Source organism: Cololabis saira, chromosome 23, assembly GCF_033807715.1.
Source record: "Cololabis saira isolate AMF1-May2022 chromosome 23, fColSai1.1, whole genome shotgun sequence".
NCBI lineage: Eukaryota > Metazoa > Chordata > Actinopteri > Beloniformes > Belonidae > Cololabis > Cololabis saira.
Window position 1 is genome coordinate 13,256,136 of NC_084609.1, and position 22,851 is coordinate 13,278,986.

The 22,851-nt window shown below is 38.9% G+C and overlaps 1 protein-coding gene across 1 annotated transcript; it reads right to left on the reverse strand.

Moving 5' to 3' along the window:
- Nucleotides 1-247: 247 nt before the first annotated feature.
- On the reverse strand, nt 248-18,065 carry pah (phenylalanine hydroxylase). Its single transcript, XM_061714320.1, has 13 exons — nt 17,965-18,065; nt 16,438-16,551; nt 12,037-12,220; nt 8,523-8,611; nt 7,977-8,044; nt 6,620-6,816; nt 5,099-5,234; nt 4,937-5,006; nt 4,676-4,732; nt 3,533-3,628; nt 2,229-2,362; nt 1,677-1,792; nt 248-1,213 (listed from the first exon to the last, which is right to left on the reverse strand). Exons 1-13 carry the CDS (start codon nt 18,034-18,036, stop codon nt 1,170-1,172), a joined length of 1,377 nt encoding a protein of 458 aa, XP_061570304.1. The 5' UTR covers nt 18,037-18,065; the 3' UTR covers nt 248-1,169.
- Between the last annotated feature and the right edge of the window lie 4,786 nt (nt 18,066-22,851).

Here is a 22,851-nt window from a genome sequence, read left to right on the forward strand (position 1 = left end):
ACCTGCAGAGCGCCAGTTCACAGCCACCTCAGGGTGTTTTACAAAGAAAGCAAGTTAAATGCAAGTCCAGATTAATTATTCCATCATTATCATTTTATTACTCTACCAACTCAAAGAGAAGAGTTACAAGGCTCCTCTGGATTTAGAGAGTAGGGAGATCTTTTTATTCAAATATACTCATTATAAGTATAGTTGTCTTGGCAAAACTGCTCAGTAGAAGACAAGACAGAAGAAAAAGCAAGCATCATAGAGAGTATACGAGGTTTAATGAAAAGAAAAATATAGCAATATACAGTATTTTCATTGTTATATTAATACAGGATAACTTTTACTGTTTTATCAAATGTGCACCAGTTTCAATAACAGTAAAACAAAAATATCTGGCGTGAATCAAAGTAATAACTGATCCCATAGTTTCTATCACGTTTGCCTTTTTTGAAAGGATGGAAAAGTAAGTTGCATCAATGAAAGTTCAAGACGATTATTTATTTGTTTCAGTGCAATTCCTGGATGTGAAATAAAGCTACAGAAAAAAAGGTTTTATTGTGCTGCATCACACCAGAAACACTGGACTTCAAATTCATCCGTCATCGGATGCTGATTGACATCCTTCCTTATTTCAAATTCTTCACAGTTAAGAGGCTCTAATACTGACTTATTTCAGTTTGAATAGACACACTACAGTAATGACTGCTGTGTATAAGTGACTGGTGACAACTTACACATTCAAATACAGAAAAAGTTTCTACTAAACTAATATTGCTGCTATCTGGCTTGCATATTTGTTTTAATACAAAGAAAGCTAAATTTTAAACAAACTAACGGGAAAGAAAAATCTGATCTGGCTGGGTGAAAGTCATGAATCTACTGCACTTTATTGTTATTTTATTTCTTTGAAAGTCATGAATCTACTGCATTTTAAAGCAGGAAAGAAGCTGGCTGACATAATTCAGGACCATTTTCAGAAAACAAAAGGTTGACGGTGAAGTTTAGAGAAAATAATACCAAGAGAAAGCTTCTATTAACTGAACTACTCTAACACGGCCTCTATCTGACTCACATGTTTGTTTTGATACTAAACTAACTTTCAAACACGCTAACTAGAACCGCAGAGATCAAACGACTGAACGACGTTTTCAGTGAATTAGAGATGAAATCCAGCTGCGCAGCTACTCCATTTTCCTCATGGCTTCGCACAATTTCCCCATTTCACCTGAAGGAGAGAACAAAAAGAGACTGAGTGAGTCCGTGACGATGCGGTTAAGGTTATTTTATAAGCTTCTGTTTCTGCCATAAAGGAGCAGCACGTCAATAGATTCATAAGTGGGCAATTACACAAAAATAGCCCTCTTACGCTCGCCACAGTTGAATGGTTTATAGCCTGCTGGGCTTGTTTTAGATCAATGGAAGCTGGCGGATATCATTAGGGTTCATTTAAGATGTTTTTTTCCTCTCTTATTGGTGGTAAAATAGGGTAAATACTCAATGAATCCAAGATCTGACAACAAAATACAAGGAAAGTGTCCTCGGTGTGCAAAAAGTTGCATCTTAATTGAACAAAAGCTGAAAGTGCTGATCTGTGAATGTGTGCAGTTGATCGTGATGGGACGGAGCTTAAAGCAAAATAGATTTAATGAAAGGAAAAGGCAGGATTTAGTGTGGAAGAAGGTGCATACAGCTGATGGAGTCTGCCAGGTTCCTGAGCTGCTGGTTGTTGTCCAGGACCTCAATGCTCTGCGTGTACGGGTTGTAGTGCACCGAGAATGGCCTCGGGATGGTGGCTGCAAATTTCCTGTACAAGAAGCAGGATTAGAAGTAGATTGAGCATCTCACAAAAAAAAACATTACATATGCAGTTCAAAGGCACAGTTGGCACAATTTCCGAATATCTTAACGAAATATATTCGACATGCGTTGGTCAAAATACCACGCAGGTACGGCACAAAAGCTCTCTTTTTAACCTCTTCTTCTCAGCTCAGTTCACTCTTTATAGCATTATCCACTTCAGATATACAGCAAGCAAAGTGGGAGGTGGAATAAGGTTGGGATAAAAACAGGGAAGCCGGAAAATTGTACTTTAAAGAAAATCTGCAAATCACACGCAACTCTCTCACAGAACAGGATATTCACATTTAGACATTAGTCAAAGTAAAAAAAGTTAATTAATCACAAAGTTTTAGATTTGGTACTAACGTGAAAACCCTCCATAAGAGGAATGCATGTCTTACCTCACTTTCTCTTTGGCGTCTTCGAAGCTCTCAGCAATATAGTAAAGGGGCTGGTACGCTGTAATGGGATACTTCTGCAGGCTGGTCTTCTCGGGGTCAAAGGACTCAAGTTTGGGCTTGTCTGTTAAGCAGTACTGAAAAACAATGGAACATTTTGATTTATTTCATTTCATTTAACAGTGTTTGATTCTAATTTCTGAATAAAGGCCTTCCGGCACCACGAGTAAGCAGGAAGTGCAGCAGGATTCGGGGCTTGGCCGCTGACTTGGCAGAGTGCACATCCTCTGCTGATGTAACTTGTGACCTGAATAGTGATCTACTCATCCTTGCTGCCTCTGATTACCCAGTGAACTACTTTACCACCCCCCCCAGGTCCCAGCAGGCCCACTCCCCTAGTGACACATAAAACCCCAATCTGAGTGGACCACTAACCCACTCCCCACACTGCTGCTGTTGAGTATTATATCCAGTACTCGAGTTGTAAAAAAAAATCAGGGGGGATGGTGGATTTTATCATATGGGGACAGATAATTTGTGCTGATTACAAATAATATAATATATTACAAATAATAGCAGTGACCAAAACACCTGCAGAAATACTGCAGGAATGACATAGCAGCAGTTAAATGCAGCCTTCTGTAAGCTTTAAATATCCACTGGGCTTACATCAAATACATCAAAACACAACAATAGAAAACAGTTTTCTGAACTTATCAATATGATTCTGTCCTTCACAGGATAACTAAAATGGATCACTGCAAAAACTCAAAATCTTAACAAGAATATTTGTCTTATTTCTAGTTAAAATGTCCCATTTTAGTAAAAAAAATCTCATTACACTTAAAACAAGACTCATCACTGGAAAAAACAACAATTTTCACCTGTTTCAAGTAGATTTTCACTTAAAATAAGTAGAAAAATCTGCCAGTGGAACAAGATTTTTTTGCTTATGAGAAGATAAATCTTGTCCCACTGGCAGATTTTCCTATTTATCTAAAGTGAAAATGTACTTGAAACAGGTGAAAATTGTCAAATAAGTTATTTTTCTGGAGTTATTTTTCTGGTGATGACTCTAAATGTTGAAAAAGCAGTAAAACCACATTTATTGATGAAATGACATAAGGGATGGAAAGGGGGGATGGCAGTTTTACAGGGGGGATGATTTTGACTGTTTTTATTTCAGGGGGGATGATTTTGACCATTTTTATTTCAGGGGGGATGATTTTGACCATTTTTATTTCAGGGGGGGATGCCATCAGTTCTCTCTGACAGGGATTTCTTGGTTCTCATCAGCTTCCTCGTACCTGCAGCTCCCCGAACGATGACAGCAGTCCAGCTCCGTAGGCTCGGATCTCAGAGCCTTGCTTGCACAGACCGAACTCCACAGTGAACCAGTAGACCTGCACACACACCAGATTCAGAAAATGTGACCCACACGTACAGTAGAAAGAAAGGAAGAAAGAAAAAGAACCCAGTACAGGGGGTTCTGAGGTTTATCGACAGGCTTCTCTGGAATCGAAGATTGCTGTGTGTGCATTTTTGCGTGTTCCTCCTTCAATAGTGCACCAGGCACCAGTTGTACCTGTGATCACTGATCCTTCGAGCATCAAACGCTCAAACTGATAAAACCACGTGGTTCTGGATTACGCTGGGAAACCTTCGTCATCTACGATACAGACCATTACTCCAAAATGCCTCTTGAAACTTTACCGTTCCAAAACAGAAACCTTATGTGAATCTTGTCCAGAGATCAACATCTCTGGACTCGGAGGCATCTGGGTCGGGCCGTCACACAGTGAAAACATATGTTGTAGCCCTTTTTTGGGGGGAGGAAATGGACCCCTGTGCCCCAGACTGAAGGAGGAAAGGATCATCTGACTTCACCAGCAAGAATCTTTGCAGATTGTGTTTTCGGCACTATTTTATGACATTCACATTTATTGATTATATATGTAATTACGTTACCTTCTTATGTCTTTGAGAATGTCTTTGGTAAAGGTTTCAACTGACTCATATCACAGTTCCAGTATACGATAACCGTTACGGACGTTTCATCCCGTTTCTGTCTCGACTTCGGACTCACGGGTCAGATATTTCAAAACCACACAGTTCTGTTGAGCTCATATTCTGAAGCCTCACAAGGATGGAGTAACGGCAGCCTTACCGATTACTGGAGAGGACTAGTCAAAGTCTTATTCCAGTCAAATAGGGAATTACTTAAGAATACAAAAGGATTCTTTACTTTGTTGTTGCTAAAAATATAGGTGACTTTGTAAATGTTCAATTTACTGTATGGCAAAAGGTGTTTTTGTTTTGTTTTTTCTGCTGATTCGTGCCGAAGCAAACCAAAAAAATCTTCTTGAATGGTTTCCAGCTAGGTCTTCCGGAATTGTAGTGTATTAGTATTACAGCTTCCGCTTAGAATAAAAACAAAAAAACATACTCACGGTTGCAAGTTTCTCAATGTACTCATCAGGGGCCCCGAGAGATGCAAGACCAATTTCCTGTGAAGGGTTGAGTAAACGCATTATTCCATGAATTTACCAGGAAGAAACCAGACTCAACTATGTATCTAATCATCCATCCTTCCATCCATCCATCCATCCATCCATCCATCCATCCATCCATCCATCCATCCATCCATCCATCCATCCATCCATCCATCCATCCATCCATCCACCATCCATCCAAAGTTCTGCTCAGGTTACCTGGGAGAACTGGGCGAAGCCCAGGTCGGCAAATAGCGGCACGTGTCCCAGGAGCTCGTGGCAGATATCCCTGCAGGAGAAACACACAGGTGACTCACTGTCTCAACATCATGCACGTATTGCGTCGTGGTTCCCCGACTGATGCCAGGACCGGACACTCACGGCTCTGGCGTGTACGTGGGCTTGGAGCTGTGGCGGATGTACTGTGTGGAATGGAAGACCCGGAAGGCAAGTCCAGCCAGGAAGTCCCGGGACGAGAGCAGGCCGGCCACCGGGCGAAGCCGGAAACCCGTGCAAGCTGTGGGAAGACGGGGGAGATGAACGACAACGGAGGGCGAGGAACAGAGGAAGTGGGGCGTTTGCACACGTCACCGCTTCACACAGCGAGCTGAATGATGCTGCGTGCATTGTGTTATGTAAGAACGCAGTGATTCATAGCAGGACATTCAGATTTCTATCAATCACTGGAAGAAAAGGACACCTCTCCCACTGTACGGAAGAGTATTAGGGCCATGCAAGGGAAAAAATATTTGAGGGGGGAAGATTTTTTTTTATTGTCCAGTTCAAAAGAAAAGTCGAAATGCTGAGAAAAAGTTGAAATGTCGAGATTAATGTTTAAATACAATTTCAAGAATAAAGTCGAAATTTCGTGAATAAAGTCGAAGTTTCGTGAATAAAGTCGAATTTCGCCTTTTTACTCAACATTTCAACTTTTTTCTCGAAATTTTATTTCAACATTAATCTCGACATTTCGACTTTTTTCTCAACATTTCGACCTTTTTCTCGAAATTTTGACTTTTTTCTTGAAATTGTACTTCAACATTAATCTCGACATTTCGACTTTTTTCACAAAATTTGGACTTTTTTCTCAAAATTGTATTTCAACATTAATCTCGACATTTCGACTTTTTTCCCAAAATTTTGACTTTTTTCTCAAAATTGTATTTCAACATTAATTTCAACATTTCGACTTTTTTCTCAACATTTCAACTTTTTTCTCGAAATTTTGACTTTTTTCTTGAAATTGTATTTCAACATTAATCTCAACATTTCGTATTTTTTCTCGAAATTTTGACTCTTTTCTTGAAATTATACTTCAACAACATTATTCTCAACATTTCGACTTTTTTCTCGAAATTTCGACTTTTTTCTTGAAATTGTATTTCAACATTAATCTCGACATTTCGACTTTTTTCTCAACATTTCGACTTTTTTCTAGAAATTTTGACTTTTTTCTTGAAATTTTACTTCAACATTAATCTCAACATTTCGACTTTTTTCTCGAAATTTTGACTTTTTTCTTGAAATTGTATTTCAACATTAATCTCAACATTTCGTCTTTTTTCACGAAATTTTGACTCTTTTCTTGAAATTGTACTTCAACAACATTATTCTCAACATTTCGACTTTTTTCTCAACATTTCGACTTTTTTCTTGAAATTGTATTTCAACATTAATCTCAACATTTCGTCTTTTTTCTCGAAATTTTGACTTTTTTCTTGAAATTGTACTTCAACAACATTATTCTCAACATTTCGACTTTTTTCTCGAAGTGCATAATGGAAAAAGAATCTTCCTCCTCTAAAATATTATTTTTATTTTTCTCCTGCCTGGCCCTAATACTCTTCCGTACCCACTGTTCATGGGTGGATGTGATTATACGACCTTCAGGTCACCACTTACACTGCAGGAAGCGGGAGACGTCCTCCAGCTGCGGGACGTTGTCGGGCCTGTAGCCGCAGTACCTCTCCAGCAGGGGGAAGACCCGGTTGTGCTCGCGGCAGGCGTGGGTCGGGTACAGAGTCTTCAGCTCCTTGAACACGGTCCCCCACGTTGCCTTCTCCTCCTCCGTGTACTCCACCCGGGGAATGGTTTGGCCGCTGCCACGAAGATGAGGTTACAGCGGTTACGCACCATGAACCGACAGACAGAGGGTGTACCAGAATGGTGTCTGGGGAAAACTTCACACCTCCACACCTTTAAATCTGTGTGGATCAGGATCTTTGGATCAAAGTTAGCTGGAATACTCTAAACTGAAGCTTAACACTGTTCACTGAGGCACCAGGAGCTGCTCATAGGGCTCAGGGCGTTTGTTTGAATGTCTAGTGTGTTATCTTGCAGTAACCACATGAGCTGGGATTATAACTTTAACAATGTATTAAACTAGTTTCTAATTTAAATGTTTTTAATTCTACATTTTGATAGGTTTTCTATCTTGAAAGCAGGAAAATAACTTAATTTATTACATAGTAAACATGTTTTCTGCAGGAACATTTTCAGAAGTATTCAGAAATTCACATTTCTATGACAATAACTTGTAAATAAAGCAAGCAACCTCCTGGTAATGTGTAATGTGTCTTTTAAAGGCACCTTGTGTAAGCGTGACCACTCCAGACCAAATGGGGTCAGTATAACCCTCAAAACATCATGTGTGAACTTTTCCAAATGTAGCATGAGGTATTGTTGCTGCTCCTTGTTGTGATCAGTATTGAGTCACAACAACACTACATGCGACTTGTTTTGTTCACACAGCTATACCTTTATTTATTTTCTAAATCTTTTTAGAAAATAAGAATTACAGTTACTTATTTCTGAATGTTTTTTTCTTTTCCTAACCCTGATTCAAATTTGATCATTGCATTTTTGAGACTCCTCCACGACCCCATAATCAAACAAGGAAAAAAAGCTTTATACAAACCAAAAAATGTAATAATAACAAATAATAATAATAATAATAATAATAATAATAATAATAATAATAATAATAATAACAACACAAATAAATCAAACCTACATAAACTTACCTAATGTGTTCATGATAAGAAAAATTATTATCTAGAAATCGTTACACACAAAATTGGAAGTGTTTTTGATTTGAATATATAATTAAAATCAAAATGCCAGGCATTAAAGTGGTTAAGACCAACTAAATTCAACCCTTTTTTATTTAATTAGTCTGCAAAGAAATGCGCTCCAACATGCCCCATTTCATCTGAAACCCCTTCCCAACAGTTTATGAAGCTTTTTGAAAAGTAGTTACTGTCTGTAGTTGTAGGCGATGTCGGCAAACTCCTTCCTGCGAGCTCTGTAGACTTGATCTGTGAAGCCCTACACACACACACACACACACACACACACACACACACACACACACACACACACACAAAGGAAAGCCACCTTAGATCTCATCTTAGCTCACAGATCAATCAAAGAGGAAATCCTCCGCTGAGGCTAAACCCCGTCGCCTTTGACAGCATTATGCTCCCCGTCTCTAATAAGAGCGTGCAAATGCATATTCAAATGAAGCCTTTGTAGAGTGTGTTGCAGCCTATGAAGAATACATTTTGCTTTAATAGCGGTGGCAAAAGGGAGCAATTATCTATAATTATAGGGGCTCAATTAAAGCAATGACATCAGTTTGTGTGTCTGCATAGTTTCCATTAGAATAGACGGTGGAGTGCGTCCGTCATCCCCGCAGCCCTGCTTTTCATGAGACGTGTGGGTGTGAGTGGACCCGCGTCCACACGAGCGCACACGCAGGATCAGGATGTGGCAAACAGACGGTCCTGGATGAGTCAGAACTTACTGGGTGATCAGCATCCAGCTCAGACCCATAACTGAGGATCTGGTTGGCGAAGCGGTCCAGGTCCTGGATGTCGTTGGGGAACCACGGCACTGAAGGAGAAAGACATGGATCGTTTGTTCAGTCCAGATCAATTAGGCCTTTTATGTGGACTTTAAAGAGTAAAAAATGTTTAAGGTTAGAGGAACCAAATGTCTTCATTGGACATACCAAAAAGTTTAGTTTAGTTTAGTTTATTTTGCACATAAAACATAACAGTAAAAAACAAAGGTCAAATGAAGCATTGTGCAGGAGAGGTGGAAGCCAAAAAGGCTTATGAAAATGCCTCCCCTTTATAAAACAATTATAAACAACAATAACAACAGCAAAAGCAAAAACTCAATTTAGAAATAGATAATATAAGACAGAAAAAGACAATTTAACATGAAAAAGAAAAACACTACTGAATTATTGAAAGATGGAAAAAAAAATGAAGGAAATGTAGTATAATTGCATGAAAAAAAGTACAATTTAAAAACTCCAGATGTGTTTCTGATCTTAACTAAAAAATGTTTTTTTCAAGTGTATTTTGAACAAAGCCAGTGAAGATATTGATTTTAGTGATGTAGGTAAATTGTTCCATAGCGACGGTCCTCTGTATTTTAAAGTGCATGGATTGTGTGAAGTCCGGCATAGAGGAAGGTGAAAGATCTTTGAGTGTCGTGTCTGGTATGAATGGATGTCTGAGGAAAACTTAAATAAATTCTGGAAGCTGAGTGGCAGGTCATGAGATAAATATACAAACTTATACATAAACACACGGAGCAAAAAGCAAAGATACTTAAAGTAAATGATGAAAAAATACATTTATTAAAAAAAATCAAATGAAGCCTATAACACACAATGTATTGATTAATCATTAGAGATGTATTAAATAGATTTTAAAATAAAAAAAATAAAAGAATGATCAGTTGCAACTTAAAAATAGTCTACTTCCTGACTGTTATAATAAATGACTCCAACACAAATTGATATTAATGGTCCATTTTCTCGATGTGTCCACAGGATTGGGTTTTCATTCATGTGGCATTTTGACACTCAGCAGAACAGTACGACTGGGGCATCTGCTTGCTCATATGGATTTATGACCCTTAGACAACACTGGGGCCCAGTCATTAATCTGCATTTGTGCAGTGTGGTCCAGCCCGAGGCCCCGGGAGAAACAGCAGACCCTCCGAGCAAGTGTCCTCTGCAGACAGGCGGCCTCCAAAACATTCTGTAAATATCATCCTCTCATCCACTTGACCCTGACCGGCAGACCACAGCGTCCCCGCCGAGGCTACGGGGAGGATCCTAGGTGGCCCCGTCCGTCTCAGCCGGCACTGACCGCGGCGTGTTCCCCCGGCCTGCGTTAGTCTCCTCCCAAACACAGTTGGTCTTTGTCTGCGCCGAGGCCCGTTGGCTCTCAGTAGCTAAACTAATGTGTTTCTGGAAACAACTAATAAAGGGCTCTAGATGCAGGCGCGGGGACATCCATCTCTCTGGCGACACTAGTGACACTTGTCGAGTCCCAAGTCTGGCCGCGGCCCAGCGGCCGGCTCTATTTTCAGCTGATAAATGGACCGTTTCAGCGGTTCTGGTGTTAGCTTTATTAGATTTGTCCTCAACGTGGCAGCGGTGCGGGTTCGAGAATGCCAGCATTTGTTTTGAAGACCGTTCAGATTCTATGAAGTGAACAGAATAACTGTTGTATTATATTTGTTGGACATTTATATTAACATAAATATAATGTGGTAATTCATTTTTAAATGCAAGAAAGCCTTATTAAAGTCTTTGCATTACGTTTGTGTTAGACGTAGGGCTGGGCGATATATCGAGATTTTAATATATATCGATATATTTTCAAACGCGATATGGTACGAGACAATATCGTTTATATCGATTTTTAAAAAAAATAAAAAATGTATGATTTTGATATAGCTTATTTTGTGACAAATTGACTTGAATGTTTTATTTGAGATTTGCACAAATGTTTTGTTATTTGCACAACTGTCAACCTCAGTGGAAAAGTCTGCCTATTACTGTCTACATTGTATTAATTGCACAGTGTATTTTAATTTAATTGTTATGCAGGAAAGGAATATTTGTTTTATTTTATTCAAGAAACATTTTTATTCTGTATATGCAGGCAGTTTATTTTTATTTCATTTGTTTTATACATTTTGATATTGTGCAGACCTCTGTTAATAAAGGTACCTGTGTGACATTTGGCACGAGGCTTTGTATTAAAACTGACTGTTTTTTTAAGGGTTTGCCTCAGAAAAAAATGAAGCTAACAGAGATGCTATGCTATAATGCTTTGGGGGAAACCCCAATTATGGCACAGAAAAAATATCGATATATATCGAGTATCGCCATTTAGCTAGAAAATATGGAGATATGACTTTTGGTCCGTATCGCCCAGCCCTAGTTAGACGTTTATTTGATAGAACCCAGTAAGTAGCTTGAAATATCTACTAGTTACTTATCAAAACACATTTTTCATTAAGAGATATCACCTTGGAAATAAGAAATAACTACACTGTAATTCTTGTTATCCTCGGCTAAAGCCTGCGGCTGCCACGTGCTAACTTGACACCAATTAGCTCTCATGCAACACAGCTAAAGAGAAGATTTTTGCACCTTTAAGTCCGGCCTAATCTCCGGCTTGTGTTCTCATATGGCATTGGTCCCCAGTACCGGGGGCTCCAGGGCTTAAAGGGGTTTTTTAAGATACATTATTAATATTAAGGGACATTTCTGCTTCGTTTTTGATGCATTTTTTTACAAAAATATTGATTGTTAGGGGAACACTACACAGCTGTGTTTGTTTTTGCTGCCAGGGAGTCGATGACCTCAAACGGGTCAAATCTGGCTCGCTGGTCTGATATCAAGGTGGAAGTCAGACAAGCATTTCGTTAAAGGACCATTAGGGGCTGGCTTCAAACGCTGGTACATTTCCATTACCCTGCACGTGGAAATGTCAGAAAAAGTAGTTTGGGACTTCATATCCTTGACATCTAAGGAGGGTCAGAGGGGCTGTAAACGGGTAGCTCCTATCAGTTTAGATACTTTTGATTTAGAGCAAATATAGATCGATAAAGCAGTTGACGTAACAACCAGAGTAGTGTCAAGACAAGACGTCACAAATGGGAGTAATGATGTAATATGTGACTGTTGGCCTGTGATGGGCCTTGTGATGGTTCACATTATAAACAGTTTTCCATATGGCTGCAGCAGATGGATGATGTGTTAACAGTGTTAAGAATTTTACCAGATATTTCCTCCTGAAGGATGAGCTTATCCTCAGCCTCATTCGGTTTCATTTCATGACCATTCAACTGTTTCTGAAACCGCACTGCTCAGTCATTTCCCTCCACCTGCTCAATTTTCCCCACATGACGATCGCTGACATGTCACCTCATTAACCTCTCTCGTGTTCTGGTTTCATGCTCTCGTTGTTCTGCCGACAATTTACCACAACGACACACTCACTAACCTTTGTCCTTCTGTTTGTTGCGTGACAGCTCGTGCACGTGGCCGCTGATTTGTGTGCGCAGGCAGTCGATAACCTCATCTATGGCCTGAGAGCAGGAGGAGTCCACGCTGATGTAGAACTCAAACTCTTCTTTGTTCATTCGTGAAGGACGGGACTCGATGTGGGTCAGGTTGATGCCCTTCTCCTGCACGAAAAGGCACAGGAGGTGAGAATATAGCTGCTGTATGGGGAAGTTCATTCATTAAATTGAAAAAACATAATAAAAAAAAAATCAGAATTAGAAATTAACAGAAAAAATAAAAATATGTCGAGTTAGGGCTGGGCGATTTTGGACAAAAATAAAATTCCAATTTTTTTCTCTGAAAACCCGATTTTCGATTTCGATTTTTTTGGTAAAACTACAAAAGACAATGGAATAAATTGTTTCAAATATTGTATCTTTATTTTTAAAGAAAAATAGCAAACAAATTTCCCTATTGGGAATGAAGTGCAATTGAAAGATACTGTAAATCCTGCTTGAATTTAGTAAAGTGACAACATCTACAATCTTCTTGACCAAACAAAGATGACTAGACGAGCTCCGTCTGTAATGCAGCCATCTGCAAAAAAGGAAAATCGATTTTCCGATTTTCCTTTTTTTAACATAGTCTTGATTAATAAATCCGATTTAGATTTAAAATTGATTAATCGCACAGCCCTATGTCGAGTATGAAAGCTTATACTATCGCAAGCCGAAATTGTGCCTTTCTGTAACCACTAGAGGGCGGTGTTTGGTTGTCTGTCTGTAAGCGGCCTGCAGTCATGAAGGTATTCAGGACAATTAAATTAGTTTGATGCAACACTGTGAGATAAATCATCTTGGCTTTCAGGCATTTCACACCCACGCTTTGGTTTCAGGCTTTTCTGTTTGCAATTCACAAGTTTTTCTTATATGTATGTGTCCAACTTGCATGGTGCCTCTGACACTTGCCTCAAAGCAATTTTCATGTGGTTAAAATGTTTTTTTGTTTATGGGATTTTTGGGGAGGGAGAGGGAGTACATTGTTCTCTGTCTTCTATAGGCTCGGTAAGGACGGAGGGCGTGAGCAGGAGGGGCTCCCGTTTCCTCCCATCTGGATCCTATTCACCGTTTAAGTTGGTTTCTTTCACAAGGGCCAACTTTTCCCCCCCCGGTGTGACTTCTGGCACGAGCATAGATGATCCCGGGTTGTAATGTAGAACCGCTATAAAGTCTTTATGAAAATATTAGATTAGAATAAGAACTGTTTTCAGTAACAAGTTTGCATTTAACTGAACCGCATAAGTTAAAGCTAAACACTTATGTATGCCCTGACCAGCATATGTTCTGTAAATACATGTATTAAAAGTGAGGTGATGGCTGGTCCAGGCCTCAATCCTACACCCGGTGGGGTCATTCTGCCAGATTTCTGCACCCCTCTGACCCGTGAGACTGGTGAAAACACCGCTGTCGCCCCACCTGAGGTGTCAGGTCGAGTTTGGGCTCTTGCGTGACTCGTCACAAGAAACCCGTGCTGCCATGTCCCGCGTGTCCTGACTCTCATGTGCGACTCTCGGACTGAAATGCGAAGATTAGTTATAAGAGGGAACACATGATAGAAGCCACATGGCTCCACAGAGGACAACTAGTCCTCGCATCGTACTAGTTGAAAAATAGGAAACAGGAGTCCAACACATGTTACATGGCGGAAGGGGGTAGGGGGTCTGCAGTGATTGTTGGTGGGACATTTAGTTTGTTTTTTAGAAGTGAGAGAGGACAGTAGGAGGAGGGGGTGGAGCAGGGGGAGGATCGGCGTGGAGGGAGCTCATAGGTCCATGAAGGCTCCTGATGTTTACATCTGTTTTTGGCAGATACCTGGTATTGATCAGTGCTGAAACATATCTCCGGGGTGGAGATGTGAGAAGTTACACGACCACAAAAAAATATAATATGTTCCCAAATATGTCTGGTTTTTACCGATATTCTTATCCATGTGGGTCGTTTTATTGAATATTTGATTGTTTTTGTTTTTTTAAACTAAATGTCTTTTTCCAGCATAAAAGGTTCAACTTGTGCCCTGATAAAACAGTATACCGCTGCCAGTCACTGTGTACTCTGGCCGGTGATGCAGTCACGTACAGCCAGGCGGGTCACAGTGATAAGAAATGTCAAAAAACAAAAACATAAACATTTTCATGCACTAATTTCCTGGTGGTTGAAATGAAAAGATCCTTATTTCAAATTTAAAAGGACATCCTTACAATACAAAAAAATCTAAAACAAGACTAACTATCCAATACATATCATTAAAAGCTAATGTACTTGTCATAATAACTATTGACATGCTGAATAATAATAACATTTTGAAGGAAAACGCTATCAGATTTAACTATATTATTTCATAAGAGCAGTTTTTTTATTTTAGTGACACCTAGTGGCAAAGTTTCAGATTGCAACCAACTGCAACATCCTCCCACGTGATCCTCTGCTTCCAAGCACACAGGTGTAACTACAGTGTTTGATATAAAATAGGAACATTTCAAAAACTATCTCTCATGTTATTATTTGGCAGTGAAGAAAAGAAAAAGATACGTAACATTTACAAAACATTTAAAAGTTGTTCACGAATAAATATTTTTACACCACCAGTTTGTACTACTAGAGGCTTACAGTCAATCTGGATTTCCAAAGATTTGACAACAATAAAAACATCCAGGTGGATATTAGATTCAAATATTGGGGTCTAGTCAAGTTTGATGAATCAGATTCAACATTTTCCGGGACCAGAGAGGCCGAGCAGGTAACAGCCATTGTGGCTTACTCAAAACATGACAATAGCGTCGTCATGGCGACTGCATCTCCTTCTTAAACACATTATGTGGTGGTAACTTGTCAAAAAGATCTTGTAGATATCTGTTGATAATGTTTATTCTGTCACGGCAATTCAATGTATTTATTCAAATGTTTTATGATCAGCAAAATTATATTTTGTTAATTATTATTTATATTTTATTTTAATCGGGCAGTAGATGTTAGTTTACCTAAGGTGCGTGGGTGTATGTGAGAGTAAGTGCATCCCTCACAGGCCATCTTTGTTGCAGTAGAAGCAGACTTTTTTATTTGGGGATAAGCGGCGTTATTATGTAGAGCGGCTTTATAGGTGCTGTTTTTGGCTGCTTCCTGCATTTGAATGCATCGTGAATTTTCACTTTTGGGAAAAACAACCAACGGCTCAAGTCTTTTTCGTAGCTTTCACTTGATTTAAAAAAATTTAAAAAAACAGCTGAGCATGCAAAGTAGTAGTACCTCTGTTCTTTGGTGGTCAGTTTGAGGGAACAAAAAAGGAAGAACAGCAACACTGCCACCAGCTGGATTGTTGGTGACACTGCACCACAGTCAAGCATGAGGTGACAGAAACATGTGGGAAACAAGAATATGTGCTTAACTGGCCCTCAAATGTGTGGAGTTAACCAGGTTGAGAGGATCCAGGGCAAGAGTTGCGCTGTGGGAAATGTAGTATTAAAAAAACCCAGGGAACTCTGGTGCTCTGATCTTTATCAATTTTATTTTAATCTCTTGCCTGAGTCAACAAATCCAGCTATGTTTGTAGCAAAATATTTCTATTATTTCACAGCCAGATGGAATTTACTCTCAGTCTGGTGTTTTATAATGACAGAAACCCTGCTGCTGGTGAACTAGTGGATCAAAGAGCTGCCTGCATGTTTGCACATAACTGATACACAAACATCAGAGATAAGCTCAGTCAATGGCTAAAAAAGAAAAAGAAATGGCCATGAACATGAAATCAACATCAAAACAGTTCCTCGAAGTCTCCTACGTGATCCTGTCCTGAATTAAAATGCAGCTATTTAAAATATCCATGCAGACGTTTCAGCGCTGCACTGATTTCCATCCAAATGTAAAACATCGTCGCTGCACGTCTGTCTTGATCTGTTTTTTTTTTTGTTAATCAGTAATGGACACAAAGGCATGACAGGGTCTCACTGAGTGCCCATGTTTGATTTTAGTTTTTAGAAAAGGTTTTTCAGAAAAGAAAAAAAAGTACTTGTGCATTCAATTTAAATCCAGGGCAAGAGGTTTAGTTTTATTCTTAAACACTCAATCATGCAATAATCCTCAGCAAAATACTTTTTCACTCTTTTATAAGATATTTAGGGTACAGGACTTTTGTGGCCCCCTCTCATTTTAACTTGTAACCTGCATAACTTAAGGAGGACTCCTGGAATGTGAAGTAAAACAGCTCAGCTCAGGGTTAACGGCCCTACAGTCTCCTTTTTGTGGTGATTTTACTGTCAGGAACCCAAAGAATCAACTATATTTCCACAAAATCAAAAGTATCTTTACTGATCATGTTGGTGCTGGGTTTGTACAAATGATTTTACCTCGAAGAGCCGAAGACCCTTGGCCAAAGCGCCGACCTCCTCCTTCAAGGAAAAGATGCAGGTGATCATCCCCGACTTATTGGTCTCCTCCTCCAGGTACGAGCCCCTCCTCTTCTGCAGGGAAGCACACAGATAAAACAATAAAAACACAAAGCTTCGCTGTTGGAAGTCTTCATTTCCGCCTCATATTTTTCTTATTCGTGCCAAGCAAAAGCAAGCAAAATCTTTTAAAATGAAAAAGAGTCATGGATACCAGCAGATATAATTGATTCTCATCTGGGACTTGTTCCCTTTTTTTCATGTTTGTCCTTAAACAGAGCCACATGTAGAAGAGCGAGCATGCAGGTTATTGCAAATCCGTCCCATTCCACAGTGAAAACTGAAAGCCGACAGCTTTATGTTCGCTTTATGTCATCTTCTAACCTCAAACATGGAAACATAAAACAGGGACATCAAAGAGGAGTAAATCCCTGTACATATAAAAAAAAACTCTTGCACACTTGGTTTTTAAATAATCATTTAATGCGGCAGATACACTAAGATTTTAAAAGTGAGAGTGAGAAATTATGTGGTTATTTCACTTTTCTAATTATGTATTTTAAAAATGCTAGAAAATGACAAAAACTGTATTTTATAGTTTTTTTAAACTCCAAGAAACATATTGTGTTTAAATATTTAATATGATGCCCCAAAACATAATTAATTATATTATAATATAACATTATTATAATGTCTGTGGAAGAAAAATGGAAATAATTATTTTAAGGTGTTTAAATTTGGTCATACACTGCAAAAACTCAAAATCTTAACAATGATAGAATATTTGTCTTATTTCTAGTTAAAATGTCTCATTTTTAGTAAAAAAAAAATCTCATTACACTTAAATCAAGACTCATCACTGGAAAAAACAACAATTTTCACCTGTTTCAGGTAGATTTTCCCTTAAAATAAGTAGAAAAATCTGCCACTGGCAAGATTGTTTTGCTTGTAATGAGATACATCTTGTCCCACTGGCAGATTTTTCTACCTATTTCAGGTGAAAATTGACTTGAAACAGGTGAAAATTGTCAAATAACAAGTTATTTTCTGGTAATGACTCTTGTTTTAAGTGTAATGAGATTTTTTTGACTAAAAATGAGACATTTTAACTAGAAATAAGACAAATATTCCTGGTAAGATTTTGAGTTTTTGCAGTGTATTAATCATATGTGGTTTCAGAAAATGCCCCAAATAACTTTATGGCTAGTCAGCTTGATGTTTCAGTAGTTTTTTTTTTTTTTTTGTTTGTTTTTTTTTTCACTTTTGGCTCACATCAGCTCTTTTATGTCTATTCACTGTGTGATAATGGTATTTCTCTCCTTTGTCTGCGGTTGTACCAGGAATATTCCAGAGATGAGCATCATTATTTCAGCTACAGAAGCCAAACACACTGATCTGAATGAGAACATAGTTTTTTTTTTTTTTCATTTCTGATTATAAACGGCCAAAACAAGGTGCAGAAGACGCCAGGTGCGGCAGCTTTATTACCCTCAGGGCCAGCGCTCCCGGCTCTGCCTCGGGCTGGTGGTCTCCGTTCACCCTCTTGTACGCGGCGTCCATCCTGTGAGTCTGATGCTGAGCTCCGAGCGTCGCTCCTCTCTGCACCGGCCGCCCCGGTCTATAAGCCGCCACGTGGGTCACGTGACGCCGCGCCCCCCGCCGCGTCGGTATGTCACGGGACGGTTGTTGTGAAACAGACTTATTACGCACATCTGGATCCCGTTGTCCAGCGCTGGCCCGAGGCTGCGCATGGCAACTCTGAGAGGAAAAGTAACCACAATGAAAATATAGTGACCTGATTAACTCGCAGCTTGCTGAAATTTAGTACAAATCTGAGGTACAATACTGTGCAAAAGTCCTAGGCAGGTGTGAAGAAATTACTTAAAGTGGGAATGCTTTCAAAATTATACAACTCGAGTGAATCCTCTTTTAATCAATGTACAAAATGCAAAAGTGAGAGGACAGAAGACAAATCTCTGTCAAATCAATACACTAATACAAATATTGTGCTTGATCTACTTTAAAAAATAAGTCAACTTTTTGCATGAGATTATTATGTGTAGATCAAGAAAGACTAGTCTTTGTATAAACTACTTAATTTTATGTATGTAAATAATACATTTTGCAAGTACAGTCAACTTAATTGTGTTAAGTCAAAATTAAGTTGACTTTAAAAAGAAAAAAAAGAGAAGAAACAAAGAAGAGAAAAAAGGAGAAAAAAACAAAAAACATTCATTCATTCATTCATTATCTTACCCGCTTTATCCCTTGCGGGGTCACGGGGGTCTGCTGGAGCCTATCCCAGCTTATTTTAGGTGAGAGGCAGGGGTTACACCCTGGACAGGTCACCAGTCCATCGCAGGGCCACATATAGACACACAAACCATGCTCACAATCACACTCACACTCACACCTACGGACAATTTATAATCACCAATTAACCTAATATGCATGTTTTTGGACTGTGGGAGGAAGCCGGAGTACCCGGAGAAAACCCACGCAAGCACGGGGAGAACATGCAAACTCCACACAGAAAGGCCCCTGTCGGGCCTGGGAGTCGAACCGGGGACCTTCTTGCTGTGAGGCAACAGTGCTAAGCCACCGTGCTGCCAAAAATCACCTATCATCAGAAGTGCAGCTGCTTTTGTTCATGGACAAACAAAAAACAAAAAAGAGAAAAAAAATAAAAAAGGAAAAAAGAGAAAAACATTTAAAAAAGGGGAAAAAACAAGTTGACTTTACTTGCAAAAATTAAGTTTACTTTACTTGCAAATGAATTTTGTATACTAAAAATTAAGTAGTTTATACAAAGACTAGTCTTTCTTGATCTACATAAAAATATCATGTGAAAAAGTTGCCTTAATTTTTTAAAAGTAGATCAAGCAAGATATTTTTTACTGTGGTGTTCTACTTAAACAAATAAAGCATGTTTCATCTAAACGTTGGTCAATCGGCCCAATAGATTAAAATTGTTAAAGAAAATGTAAATACAACAAGATCATTGCTTGTTGTTTGTGTGTAAATGAAAAGATTGCCTGGGATTACATAAATACTGCTTGTTAGGAAAAAAATGCACAATGTCTTGTTTTTTGAACAAATGCAGAAAAAAACAAAACTAGATGTATTCATGTAAAGCAACAAACTTCATTTTTAATTGTTGATATCACAGATTTAAATATGTTATATTTACATGCGCTTAGATTTATTTTTTGCAGGTGTGAAGAAATGACTTAAAGTTGGAATACTTTCAAAATTATACAACTTGAGTGTATCCTCTTTTAATCAATTTACAAAATGCAAAAGTGGAAGGACAGAAGACAAATCTCTGTCAAATCAATACTTAGTGTGATTTTCTTTTCTGATTTTGACCCTTTCGCTTCAAACAAGCATCAGTACAGACCCAGAGGTGCTTAGACTGTAGCCGTCTTTTAGGACATCTTGTTCTCTACGTATGTGTGTACAGGCATACATACATATATGTGTATGTATGCTACCATTATCTTGATGGGGGCTACCAGGTTCCTCATTGTAATACCAGAAGCCAAGGTCAGGTCATCTAGAGTAACTTTGGCAGGACAGTATGTCCCTGTAGCACAAATACAACTTCAGTTCATCTGAATGTAGCAGTAGAAGGTTTTGAGTCATCCAGTTCTTAATGTCTTGGCGACATGCTTGTAGACCGAGCAGCTGGTTAGTTTCCTCTGGTTTCATGGACAGCTATAAGAGAGTATCATTAGCATAGCAATAGAAATTCATAGCATGGCATCTAATAATATTACCCGATAGAAGCAAAAATAAGGTCAAAGGAATCAGTCCAAGCACTAAACCTTGTGGAACTCCATGATTAGGTCTGGTATGTGAGTTTTAATTTACATGGACAAACTGGAATCTATCATATAAATACAGTATACCTTATATAATTCTAATGTGGTTTCTTTAATCCTGATAACATGTTCAAGTCTGTAGTAGAATGTTGTGATCAGTCGTATAAAAATCCAGCACTGCAAGCAGACTGCCCTTGGCCACTGCCAAATACACAATTTTAGATCACCTAGATCTGTTTATCTCTTCACACTTTTTTTTTTATTAATTAGGGTCCTTAAATGTGTTTTTAATTAGTTTATTTTTTCTTTTCTTTTCTTGCTTTTTCTTTAGTTGTAACGTTTTTTTATTTATTTTACTCTATTAGTTATTTATTATTACTTTCTATTATCTTTTATATCATATGTTTTCATGTTAGTATTGATTTTGTCATTTATTTCTAAGTTTTTATGCATTTTTCACAGTTTTCTGGATATTTTGTGTCTCGTTGCTGTAAAGGCCCTCTGAACTCTTGGCAATATCTTCCATGTCATCCTGTTTATGACATTATTGTTGAAGTGGATCTGCTGTATTTGCATCTAACATCATCATGAAGTCACACAAGTTTATCTTGATGACATCATCAGGTGGAGGACAGATCTGGGTTGTTAGCTCATCCAATTAAGAACAGATATGTAGATTTAATTACATTTTGAAGAAGTTGTTTGCGTTGTTTCCCGGTTTTCTGTTTGGTGGTAATATAAAGGATTTTATGATCGGAGTTACTTACAGTTTGCATGTACACATGGAGAGTTGTTAATGAGAGATGCCGACCAAAAAAGGAAAGAAAAAGGAAGAATCGGTGTTGGGTGTTCAGTATTTTTCCAACAAAGACATTTGTGCAGGATGCATATTTTGGGAAATTGGATTTCATTCAGAAAAAAATCTGATTGATGGTGGATGTTGGTCATTTTAAATGCAATAATGTATAAAGAAATATTAAAAGTCTTGTCATTGGTTTATGAGAACATGCTTGGTGATCAGAGGCGTTCAGCTACAGAGTTGTGGAGAACTTCTCCAGGAGCTAAGGATGGATTTCTTTCAAATTTAAGAATCAGTATTCAGATTTTTCAGATTTTCACGTTAGTTTGATAACAGCAGAGCTTTCTTGCATCTTCCAGCAATGAAATTAGCTTCGCAGATGAACTTAATACTTAATGTATGTGCTCAGTGGAATTGTGCAGCAATGCCACTCTACCAATGCTCTTTGCATTGTTTCCACTCATTTCAAAGTTGTTGGTGGAAATCTAAACATCAACTGAAGAAGGGGACTTGAATACAGATCTGAAACCATCGTGAGAAATGCTTAGTCAAAGGCAGCATTTTCATTTGCTCATATCCATTTATATGTGCATCTAAATCACATTTAAATTTGTGAAATGGTTTCCCTACAGCGTGAAAGATACAGACCTACTACTACTGTCATTTAGCAGACACTTTTATCCTGTCCTTTAGACCTGATCTTGAGCACCAATGCCAGTATTTAATAGGGCTGTAGCCTCAACTTTATAGATCTCAAACCGTCAGGTTTTTAGTTTGTACACAGGATCTACGGCCGTCTTATATGTTTTGTAAGGGCATTCATTTTTATGTGTTCAGGGAAGTTGTGCGACAGTGATACTGCAGTCACGCTCTTTGCATGGTTTTGTTGACCTCAGACAGACTTACAACCCTCAGAACAGCGGCTCCACATGAGTTGAATACCGGTTCATTCTTGGGATTATTGTCCTGCTTCGTGACCCAGTTTCAGACAGCCTCATATTTGACTTTAAAATATTCTGGCATGCAAAGGAGCTAATGCTTGGCTCCATGACTCCCCGACACCCAGGTCCTGTGACTGGACATCAATCCCAGTCACAGGACCCGTCACTCCCCCGGCACCGCTGTGCTTGACTGGGAACAAAGTGTACCACCCTGCATTACACACACACATCCACACTTCTGTCTCCTCTGAAGGACATTGTTCCTGAAGAGTTGTGGTTTGTTCAGAAGAACTCTGCAAAACTAAGCTGTGCTGCCAGGCTCGTGTTAGAAAGTGGAGTTTTTTTCTCTTTTAACTGAGCACGGGGAAGTCTGACAGCAGTAAACCTGCTGGGGCATTCACCTCAGAGGAGACTGGGAGCTGTTTTGAATGTCTCCCTCTCCTCCCTGCAGAGTAATGGACTCCAAATTGCTTTCTGCAGGATCCGTCCGTGCAGATTTGGGATGACACGCGCGGACGGATCACTTTAAACAGACCTGCACAAGTGGGGCGGTGCTTGCTCACACCAGACTGTGTGAATCTGGGCAGGTTACCGTGGATGAGCACCTCTGCATCCCAGATGTTGAAAAACCACAACATCCCAGTGGATTCATGGTGATTTCTGGAGGTTGCGGTCAAGAATCTTTTTCTTTTATACTCTCCAGTTTTAAATATTGTTCAATTGAATTCAATTTGATTAAAATGAATCAATTAAGTGCATTTAATTAGCAGCTGGGTGCTACTTACTCTTAATTCCCATGGAAAGGGTAAGA

Excerpts from the sequence above, each read along its gene's own strand:
- pah (XM_061714320.1), bottom strand. The coding sequence starts at position 18,036 with ATGGACGCCGCGTACAAGAGGGTGAACGGAGACCACCAGCCCGAGGCA. Across the intron at positions 16,552-17,964 it reads CGGGAGCGCTGGCCCTGAGG|AAGAGGAGGGGCTCGTACCT; the intron begins GTAATAAAGCTG and ends GCTTCCCTGCAG. Across the intron at positions 5,235-6,619 it reads CGTCTCCCGCTTCCTGCAGT|CTTGCACGGGTTTCCGGCTT; the intron begins GTAAGTGGTGAC and ends GTCTTCCCACAG.